Here is a 14,283-nt window from a genome sequence, read left to right as displayed (position 1 = left end):
GTTCAGTGGTTCAGGCGGAGCTCTAATGGGCTTCTTCATGGCTGTTAGGCGAAGCTCTGGGTGAAAACAAAACAGCCCGCTACATGAATAAGTGGGTTGATGACAAAGTTAGGAGGGATAAAGTGTAAGTCACCGTAGTATGAGCAGAAACAGGAGGCTGTGGCTTCACAAGCACCCTAATCCCAGTGCATGTGTTTCAAACAATCAGTTTAATGTTCATATGGAGTGTGTCTCAAGTGGTTAGATGCTAAAGTTTGGAAGGAAAATCCATTGCGCGGATGTATGAGGAAGGGATTGAATGGTAAAGTTGAGCAAAGAATGTCAGTAAAAAAGGAGGAAGAAGAGAGGTGTTTTGCTTTTCAAGCACAGTAAAAGTAAAACATATTGGGAACTAAACTGATTGAGCTGATGAATCAACCAGATAAGGAAATGCTATGCTTGGTTCATGTCTTTCCTTTTGTCTATACCCTATCTTTCCCATCACTCTCTATTTTTCTATTCAATAAAGACAAAAATACCAGAACGAACAACACACACACACACACACACACACACACACACACACACACACACACACACACACACACACACACACACACACACACACACACACACACACACACACACTTTTTGGGCTGGCCACGGGAATTGGATGAGCACTAGGTTCTGCTGTGATTATCTTGTACTGTTTATTTCAGTCAGGCATAGACATCACCAAGAGCCTTTCAGCCAAGAAGAAGTTAGAGGCGAAGAAAAAGAGGCATGAGAAGAAAGAAGCTAAGAAAGCTAAGAAGGCTGCAAAGAAGAGAAAACAGGAGACGGTGAGTGAGGAGTGGAGCCTTGGCTTAGAAAAAAAAAAGTTGAATTTATCACACTTTCACATTTCAGATTTATCATTAAGGATTTTCACAGCCTATAAGTACCTGTGGAAATTGTTTAAAATCCTGATGAATGCTCCATTTAATTTTTTTTAACTACACTATGTAAGGATGGCACAGTAGCTGCAAGTGGTGCTTCCTTGGTGCTTTCAATATATGTACACTGTAAGGCTGCAGTGGCATACAGTAGGCTTAATGCTGAAATATCTGGTATTGGTCTACAGCCATGTATTAACCTAATTCAAAACTACTAAAGATGCATTAGCGTTTGTCCTTCCTTAGTGTGCGAGAGTCCTCATTTCTCGACCAACTTTGTGTTTCTCAACCAACTTCTCTATAAAGGTACAATCTGCAACTGATGCACACAGTGGCCTTCTAGCCCACTCCTCCTGTTTTGGCCAGACTTCGTAAACATTTGCTCTGTTACTTGAGAATGGGACCCAGCCATTGCTGCATCGCTTTCAGTTCCTTTTGGGGCATTCAGTTGTTTCCATTTCTAAAACAAATGAACAATGTTGACTGATAGTGAGATCTGTATGTTCCTTGTTATTAGAGTGCTCGTGTTGTCACAGTACGCCACACAGCCATAGCAGTGCATGCCATTACAGATTGTACGTTTAATGAATTCCCCTGCTTCCTCTCACATGTCCACCTGCCCAGGAGGGAGAGCCAGAAAAGGAGGAGCAGAGAGACATTGCCATCACTGAGGTGGACATCCAGGACCCCACCCTCCCCAGAGCCATCATTCTTGACCTCTGCCCAGTCAACTTCCTGGACACTGTGGGAGTCAAGGCGCTACGCAACGTGAGTGTCATACATAGAAGACACATGCGCATACTTAAGATGCATATACTGGACATTAGTTTGGAAATGATTACTTGATTAGTCGATCGGTTATCATTTTGGTCATCAATTAATCATTTAGGACATTTAATCAAGTAGAAATACCAAACACCAAACATGTAGGTCACAAGATATGCATGGGCAGTCATATACTGGCAAAAACACACACACACACATGCAACACAAACACATATATGCTGTCCTAAAACATGCTCTGGCATTCTCAACACTGGTTCTGAAGTTAAATTCTGTGATGCTTTTAATTCATCATCCTTTAATACCTCTATATCCCCTCTCAATCCAGATGTAATGTTCGATTCATTCAATGATCAGTGCATAGCCATCCTTGACCAAATTGCACTATTTAAAACTAGGAAACAAAAATCAATTAACCTCCCCTGGCTGAACGATCACACTCGTGGCCTTAGAGGACTAGAAAATCTGAATGACAATTGACAAGTCCGAATTAACACATAACACTTTTAAAAACCAAATGTTAATTGACCAGTAGGCAGTTGAGGATGCAAGACGAGCATACTTCTCTGAATTGATATCTAGAAATAACCACAATCCTGAAGTTCTCTTTAGGGTAATTGATTCTGTTATTAATGGTCCCTCCACTTTTTTTTTTTAACCTGATGTTGAGCTGTCCGAAAAATTTCTCACTCATTTTGTAAATAAGTTGAATATCATTTCCCAAATCCAGCCTGGCCCTTGCATTCTTTCCTTTCCCCATGTTAATTCTGCCTCTTTTACCCAGTTTCAACCAATTACAATTTCAGTATTAGAGTACAGTCTCCAATATGAACTCCTCCTACTGCATCTTCGACATCATTCCCACTAAGCTGCTCAAGGAGGTATTTTCAACTGTTAGCCCCTTATTCTGCACATTCTTAATAATTCTCTGGCCTCTGGTTCTTTTCCAGACAGTCTTAATCATGCCATTTTTCACCCACTGCTGAAGAACCCTAACTTAGATCCCCTGTCCTTAAGTAACTACAGACTTATCTCCAAATTGTCTTTTTTTATCTAAGGTTCTGGAGAAAGTAATTTCATCTCAATTGATTTCTTTTATGAACACTAATAGTGTTTTTAAAAGCTTCCAGTCTGGTTTTAGAGCACTTCATAGTACCGAGACAGCTCTAGTTAAGGTTACTAATGACCTACTGCTGACTGCAGACAGTGACGGCTTGATTCTAGTTCTTTTAGACTTAAGTGCTGTCTTTGACGCAATTGATCATAGTATCCTCTTACATCACTTAGAGGCTTGGGTTGGCATCAAGGGCTCGGCTTAGTTTATTACGCTCTTACCTCTCCAACAGAACTTTTCCTGCTGTTCTTGGTAACTCTACTTCCTCAGTGGCTCAACTGAGTTGTGGCATCCCTCAAGGCTCAGTTCTTGGCCCCCTTCTGTTTTCCTGCCCCTTGGCCAGGTCATTCAAAATCATGATGTGTTTTACAATTTCTACACTGACAATACTCAGTTATACAGGCCACTAAAACCCACAGATCCCAGTGCCCTAGAAAATCTCACAACTTGCCTCTCTGACATTAAATGTCCGAAAATTTTCTTAAATCCAACACTAGAATGACTGGGATTTCACTCCTACCTAAAATGACCATAGGCGGTCAAAATGACTGCCGGTTTTTAAACTCTATATTCTGTCAAGATAAATACCCAACTGAGATATTAATGCATTGCATATGTTAGTATGTCTGTTAAGAAACGACTGACACCAAAATTAAAATTTTAACAACTTTAATACTATTTTTCAAACAATTTAAAATCTAAATACTGCAATGCCTCAGTGGTAGTCATGGTGCATCTGAAACGGCAGCTGTACCCAGACATATTGGAAATAATACCTGAAAAACAAAATGGAAAACACATATTGCTAATCTAACAAACGTAATAAGGCCTATAAAATGTGAAATGTAAAAAAAGAACTGAATGTTGCGAAGGAAATAATGCGAACAACACACATCATAAATAGTGACATGACGCGTATGATGACGCGCAAATTATGCGCAGTCATTTTGACCGCTCATGGTCATTTTAGATAGATCTTATCATAACTTTTTTTTTTGCAGTTGACCTAAAACTCATTTTAATGCAAATATATGCAATTTTAGGGCATTCAGGGAGCGGCAGGTCTGTATCTTTTTTCCCCCACAAAGCATTAAACTTTGTAAATCCAAAATGGTCAAAATTACCGCCTTGGTCATTCTAGTAGTTTCTAAAGTCCTGGTTTTTGTTAGGGACTGTTTCAGTGGTTATTTTTAGTTATTTTCGTCTTTTTTTTTTACATTTCACGTTTTAAAGGCCTTGTTACATTTGTTAGATTAGCAATATGTGTATTCCGTTTTGTCTTTCAGGTAATATTTTCACTTTTTCGATTTTGCTATTCAAGGTCGACCATGTCTCTCTGAAGTTTAAATTGTTTAAAAATAGTATTATAGGTATTAAAATGTTAATTTTGGTTTCAGTCGTTTCCTATCAGACATACTAACATATGCAATGCATTAATATCTCAATTGGGTATTTATCTTGACAGAATATAGAGTTTAAAAACTGTGGGCAGTCATTTTGACTACCTGTGGTCATTTTTAAAGTTATTAAACTTTGAAAATCCATAACGGTCAAAATTACCACCTTGGTCATTCTATTAATGATGATAAGTCTGAGGTCATTCTGTTCAGGCCTCCAAACTCCATCAGCCCTTTTGATACTAATCTTGGTTGTCTGTCAGATAGTCTAAGCAAGTTGCTAGGAATCTTTGGGTAATGTTCAATGCTAACCTCAGTTTTGATAGTCAAATCAAACATGTTGTTCAATCATGCTTTCTCCAGCTCAAGGTAATCTCCAAAATTAGGTAATTTTTTATCAATTGCCGATCTGCAAAAGGTTGTACATGCTTTTATCTATTCTTGGTATGACTATTTCAATGCACTTTACTCAGATATAAGTAAGGGCTCCCTCCACTGTCTGCAGTTGATACAAATCACTGCTGCTTGGCCCATTACTGGGACAAAGAGGCATGACCATATCACTCATGTGCTTGCTTGCCTACACTGGCTCCCTGTTATATTTCGAATTGATTTTAAAATGTTCTTGCTCACTTTTAAGGCCTTAAACGGTATTGCTCCTATATACATTTCTGATTTCTTGAACTGGTTACGCCCACTCGACCATTAAGATCGCAGTTGGAGCCCTGCTGGTTATTCCTAGTTCTCAGTTTGTCATCGGACTTTTGCTGTTAGAGCCCCCACACCATGGAATTCTCTTCCTATTGAATCTCTACCTTCTTTTAAATGTCATATCAAAACTTTTCTTTTTGTGAAAGCTTTTACAAATGTTTGATATTTGTTTTTATTTATTTAAACTGTTTTTATTTTTATTCTTACTTATTTGGTCTTTATTTTTTACTTTTTCTGGTTTTATTTGTAAAGCACTTTGTAACACTGTTTTAGAAAAGTGCTATATAAATAAGTTATTATCATTATTATTAAGGTGACATGGTGGCCCAGTGGTTAGCGCTGTTACCTCACAACAAGAAGGTCCTGGGCTCAAACCCCAGGCCGTCCCAGGTCCTTTCTGTGTGGAGTTTGCATGTTCTCCCCATGTCTGCGTGGGCTTCCTCCGTGCACTCTGGTGTTCCCCCACCATCAAAAAAGACATACATGTTAGGGTTAATACTCTTGTTTGTGCCCCTGACCAAGGCAATAGGAAGAAATAACTGGAGTTGGTCCCTGGGTGCTGCACGGTGGCTGCCCACTACTCCTAGCTAGGATGGGTTAAATGCAGAAAGTAAATTTCATTTGTATGTATCTACAAAATGACTAATAGAGTATTCTATTCTATTCATTATTATTACACACATAAATACACACATTTACAAAATCTTGGACATCAGAGAACAAAGTCGGATTAACAAACACACACACACACACACACACACACACACCCACACACATTAATGTAATCTTAGATATGCTCACTTGCATTAACTCCCAACAACACACACATGCTTGGACATGCATACACACACATAGAGAAAGCAGAGTGCAACTCTGTCCAGCAACAGTTTAATTGCCATAATTTCTCTGTGTGTGTGTGTGTGTGTGTGTGTGTGTGTGTGTGTGTGTGTGTGTGTATACCTCTGCAATAAGAATATGACCCAATTACTGCACTCCCATTAATTGGCCTATTGTGAAATAAAAAGCAAGCCTTCAAGCATCTTCAAAATCATGTTTTATTCCACCATGTCTGCCTGTCTGTGTCTGCTTATTTTCACCTTTTTACGATGCGTTGCTGTTCCTCTCTTCTTATCTCTCATTGTCTCTCAGCTCCTCAGGCTTTCAATTATAATGAATTTATTCAATCATTAGCCTAGTTTAGCGATTACCTGTTTGACCTTTGTATCTGTGTTTCTGTGTCTATTTGTCAGATCCAGAAGGACTATGGGGACATCGGTATACAGGTGGTTCTTTCAGGCTGCCAGTGTAAGTTCTGCTGTGTCTCACTAGACTAGACTAGAACAGAATTAATTTCATGCATGGGGTAGGGAACCAAACTAGGTTGCATGAATACTAAAAGAAATTTGGGCTTATCTCCTTCAACATTGTAATTTCTCATGTTAATTGGTGAAAAATCCAAACATCACACTGAGGTAAGTGAAAATGGAAGCTTTTTTTCCCCAGACACAAAGGTCTGTTGTTTTTTTGTTAGATTGGTCTATTGTAAAGATTGCTGTATAAATTAGTTTGTAGGGGTCATGAGAAAATTATTATGACAATAAACAGGACCAGAGAAAAAGTCATCATCTGTAGCTCAGTGGATAAATCATGGAGCTTACATTACCAGTACCTATCTGACATCATCCCATCAACCAAATGGTGAGATTTTAATCAAAAGTTTTAGAACCACTAGAATAGGACTTATTCCATCATATGAGATAGTGATGTACTGTGTGTGTCCAAAATACTCACAGATCTCCAACAGCAGTTTTCTTTTTCAAATGGCACTTCACATCCTGATACACACCACATCCTGACACACACTGACTTTTACATCCGTGTTACTGTCATGGTTAAACATGTGTGATCTGATTACATAAACACTGGATGTTGTTTTAGCTGTTCAGTTATGTTTCTGTAGCCGTTCTGGAAGGGGAACTGGTATGACAAATAGCTTCACAAGATAGCGTTGGGCTGAATTTCCAGATTTTCAGGATCTGGTTGGAATTTCATGGTATGCCATGAGAAGATTAAAATGAGGCCCCAAAGAATATGGGCTAGCTGTGGTTTTAGTATCCGGGCACTCCTGAATCCGTAAATGATGCTGATACTAAAGGTTTATGATTAAAATGTCTATGCCAAATTTATCTCATGGAAAGCTGTTAGGTATTTTAGGCAGTGTAGCTAGTTTGTTGTTGTTGTTGTTGTTTGGATATTTTTTCAGTTTTTATATATCATTTACAATTACAGAAAAATGTATTTGAAAAGTGTGGGCCATAAACTGTGTGTGTTATGTGTGTTATGACAGGAAACAGTCTGGGCCGTGCCTCGTGCCTCGGGGCCATCCAGTTTATTTCAGGGGAAATGTAACTCTAGTTAGCCTGTTTTCAGTTGACAGCCTGTAATGCGGAAAGCAGTTTATTGTGAGTGATTAGGACGTTTTAAATGACCACTGTGAATGTGTCTAGGACCAGGAATGATAATGAGATTCAATTCTCACCAGTCCCCCTTACCTCATCTGTCAATCTCACTCTCATTTTCTCTCTCTCTGTATCTACCTCTCCTTCCTCTGTTGATCTGCTGCTGTCTCTTTCTGTCTTTCAAATGGTCTCTTTTTCTGTCAACCTGTCTCTCTCCCGTTCTGTCAATGTGTGTCTTTGTCTCTTGGTCTGTGTATCTTTTATCAATTTGTCTCCTCTCTGCTGTCAATCTGATTTTGTCTCTCTCCTCGTCTCTTTCTTTTTCTTTTCATCTCTCTGTCTCACTATTTCTTCCGGCAAATTCATCCATATCTTCTCTTTCACTCTCTGTCACGGTCTCACTATCTCATTCTTTCTCTCATCCTCTTCATTTCACTCCATCCACATTACTCTCTATTTCTCTTGCTTTTCCTCCTCCCCCTCACTCCTTCACCACTACTCGCTTCTACTCATCTAACCCCTTTTCCTTCCATCTGACATTCCCTGCTTTCTATTACTCCCTCTCTCTCTTGCTCCCTCTCTCTCTCTCTCTCTCTCTCTCTCTCTCTCTCTCTCTCTCTCTCTCTCTCTCTCTCTCTCTCTCTCTCTCTCTCTCTCTCTCTCTCACTCTCTGTATATGCTGGGAGTCAGTGTGTGAATGAGTGTGTTTGGTGAGAGCGACTGGCTGTTAGTAAGTTTGATTTACTTATCCATTTTTATTGCAGGTTTTGTAGTCTTTAGAGCTGATGATTTCAGATTGAGTTTGTTTATTGGTTGTGGGCTACTTTTGGTGTAGTTTGTGTGTTTGATTGTTGTAGTTTTTTTTGGTGTGAGAGGGGCATCCTTGGAGATGTCTTCCCTCTCTATCCGACATGGAGTGCAGGTTCAGCCCGATCCATCTGTTCCGGTGGTTCTCATGGCTGTGGGAGACCGTGTGGGACCTGCCAAACTGTCCTATGCCTCCAGGATGAACAGAGTTGTGATTGTTTTCCTGAAAGAGGGGCGTTTTGTGGCTGAGTTAAAAAGCAAGCGGCATCCCTTTGAATGGCATCTGTCTGCAGGTTTCCTCACTTGCCATGCCGTTCAGCCGGGTCACTGTCTCCAGTGTTCCCCCATTCATTCTCAATGCGGTGTTGGAGCAGAAGCTGCAGCACTTCATGAAGCTGGCGAGCAATTTTAGGACTGTGGGGTTAGGCTATAAGAGCGATAAGATAAACATGTCCAATCTCTCCGGAGACAGGTGTTCATGTTTTTATTTGTCTGTCGACGCTGGAGGTTTCCTTCAGAGTTAAACATGGGAAGGGACATTACATGGTGTTCGCCAGCGAAGACAGCATGAAATGCTTTGAGTGTGGGGATGTGGAGCACAAGTGGATCGCTTGTCCTCACAGGCTGGCTGAGGGGCGCCCGAGCCAGGAGCCGAGCTGGCCGAGGAGCGCACTAACACCAGTGCTCCGCCAGATAAGGAGCCAGTGGATGCCACTGCTCTGTGGGGGGCAGCGCCCTGCCAACTGCGCCTGAGGCAGGAGAGGGATACAGAGGGCAGGCAGACAGTCAGGTAGGGGAACAGCAAGCTTATTCAGGCAGTGAGAATGTAATTGATGACAGCTCAGCTGTCCCAAGTGTCACAACAGAAGAAAGGAAAGGAGAAGAGGAAGCACCGGCAGCAGGAGAAAGCAGTGGGAAAGGGCCAGCAGCTGAACCTAACCAAAGTGAGGCTGGTGATGCAAAGGTGAGAGAGGGAGAGTCATGTGTTATGGAGAGTGTTGCTGGTGAGGATAAGGTGGAAGAAATAGAGTACAACACTGACTCTGACTGTATCTCTGTTATAGACTCATGGTTACACAGTGGAGATCTCTATACACTAGATGAAATTAATGGTTTCCTAGCTGAAACCTTTGGAAAATCTGTGAAGGTATCTGGGTATTTTCCAGATACAGGAAATGTTGTTAAAAGCATGTTGACTTTGCAGAAAGTAGTTGGTGTTGATTTGTTAGATGAAAAAAAAAAAAAGAAGTTCCCGTTTGAAAAAAAAAAGTTCCAAGGTCATGATGAGTATGTGGCACTGGATTATCTTCCTCTTACTGTTTATATTATCACTCTCTGTCTTGTATGTCTTGTATGCACAGTGTCATTGGTGGGAGGGATAGACAGAAGAGGGCAGTCATTTCAGAAATGATCACACAGAAAAGATTAGACAGTTTTTTTTTTTTTTTTGCAGGAAAGGCACAGTGACAAAGCGAATGAGATAGAAGGGGTTTTTGGTAGAAGGGCCAGTATTTTCTGTCTCATGGGACTAATTTCTCTGTTGGTGTAGCCATTCTGTTTTCTCCAGGGCTTGATGTTGATATCATCTCTACAACAGAGATAGACATGCAGGGCTTTAGTGGTCAGAGCAAAAATACAGGACCTATCTTTATGTTTCTTTAAAATATATGCTCCAAATCAGGGCTCAGACAGGCTGGACATCTTTCAGAAAATAAAGGTTTTCTTAAAACAGTGTGATCAGAGTGAATGTGTAGTGATGGGAGGAATTGGAATTGTACTACACATTTTACATTAGACGGGACAGGGGAGGAACCCCACTTAAAATCGTCCACCACTTTGATTTCAGAAGCAGGAGTAGTAGATGTATGGAGGGTCAAACATCCCTAGGTTAAGAAGTATACGTGGGTTAAGGTGCTAGATGGGAATGTGAGTGTAGCCAGGCTGGATAGGGTTTACATATCACATAGCTTTAGCAACAGGTTATTGAACAGTCACATTCCCCAAGTAGGTTTCACTGACCATCACTTAGTCACTTTAGACATTCACATCTCACCAACCACTAAATGCAGCTCATACTGACACTTTAATATTAAGCTGTTTCAGGACAGTGATTTCTGTCAGAAATTTGAGACATTCTGGGGAATCTGGACAGAAAGGAAGAGGGACTTGATTCCCCGGGTCAGTGGTGGGAAGTGGGCAAGGCACATATACGAGTTTTCTGTCAACAGTCAAAGGCATTTCCAGGATTTGAGAACATTTGGGGCTTAGCCTGGAGTCCTGTAGGGGGGTCTGGGGGGATCTTCCCCCGGAAAATGTTTTGATACACAAGCTCTATTTTGATGCTTTTTTATGCACTCTAGCACCTTATTTACATTCAAAGTATATGTCTTAATCATTGAAAATTTGAAATGTGTACCTCAAAAACTGTTGTTTACTCTCCAGATTAATTATGAATTGTGATGTTGAAAATATTAGTAGTTGTTAGTAATTAGTATTAGTATTGAGTAGAAGCAGAATACTTCACAACTGCTATCATTAAACATTTATTGACATGTTACAGTACCAGACTAGTGAAAAAAAGTTAAATGTATTTATGTTAACATTAGTTTATTAGAATATTACATTTTCTTTTACTCTCTCTCTCTCTCACACACACACACACACACACACACACACACACACACACACACACACACACACACACACACACACACACACACAGAGTTAGTTTAGAGGCCTGCATTTATTTTGACAGGCTGTTATGTTACCAAGACTATTGGACATTCACACATCTTACGGTTTTTTTTTTTGTCAGGCTTTAACATAGGCTTAAATTTAAAATTATATTCGGAGCTACACTCAAAACGTTCAGGGCTTAAGCCCCGGCAAAATAACCTGGGGCCTCATGTATCAATCATTACTATCGGCAAATTTGTTCTTACACACCCATGGAATTTTTTAGCCCTTAAGATTGTCCGACAGTCAGTGGAAAGCATGGTTATTTGTAATTCCTTCCTCCTAACATCTATTGTCTACCTCTTGGAACAAGCAATCACCCAGGCCTGCAAAGACATCAGTGTTAGCCAATCGGTGTCTAAATTCAGGGGTTACCCAGGTTCTACTCTGGTCTCTGAGACAAACTTCAGGGCTAAAAAATCCCATGGGTGTCTAAGAACAAATTTGCCCATAGTAACGATTGATACATGAGGCCCCTGGTGATGCCACTGCTAACAGTACAACCTGAGAACACAGAAGGAAGTGACTGTGAATTAAGTTCCACACCACACACACACACACACATGCAGGTTGACACAGAAGGAAGTTATGCTTTCCAGAAAATCAGGACGTTTTTACATGTTACCAAGGGTTTGAGGGCAGTCAAGGTGGCACATTTCTTTCCAGACTTGCAGCTTTTTATTGACTCAGTTAAATGTTTTATGAAAAACACAGGAGATTTGGAGGAAAACACATTTACTGATCAGGAAATCCTTAGACTGAAAAAAAAAACTTGTACAGAAAGTAAAAATGCAACTCCTTGATGGTGATTAAGACAAGTTTGGTTATTTTATCTTTTTTGTTAGTGTAAGTCTGGTCTTGGCACAGCTAAGCTCCATTCTCCTCATGTGTAATATAAAACTGGACACTTTAAATCTAAATGGATCAAGAGATGACATGAAAAGAGCTGCTGTGTTTAAACTAGTTAACTTTAAGAAAATATAGCTTTTGCTGATGCAACTGTAACCCACGTGATTACATGTACCCTGTGACGTATGTAAGTTCCACGAGTAGCCTCTAGGAGGCACACGAGCTGCAGAGTTTAAACCATACAAACAACCGTCAACAATAGAGAAGAGAAATACTTATATTTAGAAATACGGACAACTTTGACTATGGATACTTGAATTATTGATATTTGAACTACGGATATTTGAGCTACAGGACATTTGAACTACGACAAAAAAGATCCCTCCCACGAAGCTTCCTTGGTGAGCCGCTAGCCAAAGCTAAAAAGTAAACAGCTTTCTGTGTTCCATGTAATCATAGCCATTTACGTAGGATATCTTGATTTTATCCAAAGACAGATGATCTCCTGTTGAAGGAAGAAGGAAGACTCTTTTCTCTTGTGTTTTGTACGCTGCTGGAATCCTGGTGAGATAAGAGTTTAAAATCTTGAAATCTAAAGACTGACAATTTTCCATTGGTTGCTAAGCTAAGCTAACCCAGCTAAAACGTATATCTATGATCCTTAGCAGTTCCCATATGATTCAGAGCTTTAAAACCAGTCAGGACACCCGGTCCATAGGGTTTATTTGATGTAGGACTGTTAGACATTTTAATATAATAATATGCTTGTTGTTAAAAAAAACTGTAAGCTCCAGTTGCCACTAGCCACCGAGCCAACTCGGGCTACATGGCATCCATGGAACCCATAGCAGCCAGCTAGACGTGAATTCACGTTGATAGTGCCGCAGCCTGGCTGCGATGACATTGTTTTTAACTGTTCTTACAGCAATAGGCTGTTGTCATTCAGCCGCATATTAGTTATATGTAGGAAATGATTTAATTCCGAGAATTGACTCTAGATTTGGGTATTTTTATTTTGTTTGTAATTGTTTGATAGAGATTGCAGTTAATAAGGAATCTGTACAATTTTGTGCAGACTGGTTTTTTTAGTACACCGAACAACCCCCCTTGCTACACCTTTTGGAACCCTTGGATACCCCCTTTGGATTGCCTCCATCATCGCCTTGGATTTGGATTCATCATCATCGCCTCTACATTAACTTGCCCCTGTGATTGTGGTAGGATCTGGACATTGCACCTTGCACAGATTGGAAGACTGAATCATTCCCCCTTTTCTTTTCTTTATTATTTTCTTTGAGTGCACTCATACTTTATTTTGGATTATTTTCTTTAATTTGTTAGTGTAGAATATGGCTGCATAAGTAATATATTAGAAGGGCATAAAATAGAATATAGATAGATATAGACAATAAATAGAATATTAGGAAGAACTTTTAAAAAGTATAATAGAGTAAAAAAAAAAATATATATATATATATATATATATAACACATCTAATTTAGTATTGATATTGAAATAACTTTACTTTGAACTGTTGAAATAAATTGTTTTTTTTATTGTAAACTATACCCACGAGTGTGTGTGTTGTCTTTGGGGTGAGTACTAGAATCTGGTCTAGAAAAAAAACCTACACCAATCTCCGCTGAACTTAGACATTAGACTGTAAACTGTCCCTGCGCAAGCATAGGCCCATTCCCCTGTCGTGCAGGTTACACAACAAACACATAGCACCCTAGATAATGAAATTGAATGGAAGAAGGAATGGACTGGAAAAATGATTCTCAGTCATAAATCAAATATTAGTGGTGGGGTTGTGATGCTTTTTTCAAAAGATTTTATACCATTTTCCCTTGAAGTAGAGGAAGTAGTCAAAGGCCGACTACTGATAGTAGGAGCACAATATGAAAATGGTTTTTATATATTTGTGCTCCAACCCTTGGCCCTGATAAACTAGTTTTTATGGATGTGTTATTTGATGTTATCAGTAAATGTAATGGTGAGGAGTATTTATTTCTGGGACGGGATTTTAATTGTACAGAAAATTTCAAGCTGGATAGAAATCATCAGAAACCACATCCTGCATCTTTTTGTTGGCTCAGATTTTTAATGAAATCATGTGAACAAAAAGACGTTTGGAGAACTTTTTATGGAAACCAGAGGCAGTATACAGGGACACATTCAAAAGATAATGTGGCATGGCTTGGCAAGGCTTGGTCGGTTTTATTTTTTTAAACATAATTTTAATGTGTTTAAATAATTCTAGTTGGTTTTTCTGATCATTCTCTTGTACAGTGTTTGGTTCTTATAAGGAGTGTTAAACAAATAATGCTTTCTGGCATTTTAATACAGCCCTTTTATATGATAACAATTTTAGAGATGCTTTTAAGTATTTCTGGGGTCAATACAGAAACAGGAGTTCTGATTTTAGTTCTTTACAGCAATGGTGGGACACTGGTAAGTGCCAGATAAAGCAGTTTTGCCAGCAGTACACTTGCAATGTCACCAGAGACAGC

At 39.6% G+C, this 14,283-nt stretch overlaps 1 protein-coding gene and 1 long non-coding RNA gene across 2 annotated transcripts in view; both read left to right on the top strand.

Moving 5' to 3' along the window:
- LOC130106615 (solute carrier family 26 member 6-like) overlaps positions 1-14,283 on the top strand; it is a 57,612-nt gene that overhangs the window by 37,294 nt on the left and 6,035 nt on the right. The window contains exons 16-18 of the mRNA XM_056272793.1: positions 699-821; positions 1,539-1,682; positions 6,170-6,224. Coding sequence (XP_056128768.1) covers positions 699-821; positions 1,539-1,682; positions 6,170-6,224 — 322 coding nt within the window. The remainder of the gene's footprint in view (positions 1-698; positions 822-1,538; positions 1,683-6,169; positions 6,225-14,283) is intronic.
- Positions 6,281-13,238, top strand: LOC130106616 (uncharacterized). Its single transcript, XR_008809748.1, has 3 exons — positions 6,281-6,391; positions 12,264-12,334; positions 12,846-13,238. It is a non-coding gene; the product is annotated as an uncharacterized LOC130106616 (long non-coding RNA).

Source organism: Lampris incognitus, chromosome 2 (assembly GCF_029633865.1).
Source record: "Lampris incognitus isolate fLamInc1 chromosome 2, fLamInc1.hap2, whole genome shotgun sequence".
Classification (NCBI taxonomy): domain Eukaryota; kingdom Metazoa; phylum Chordata; class Actinopteri; order Lampriformes; family Lampridae; genus Lampris; species Lampris incognitus.
Note: the sequence above shows the minus strand (reverse complement) of the source record. Positions and strands in the feature narration are given on the sequence as shown.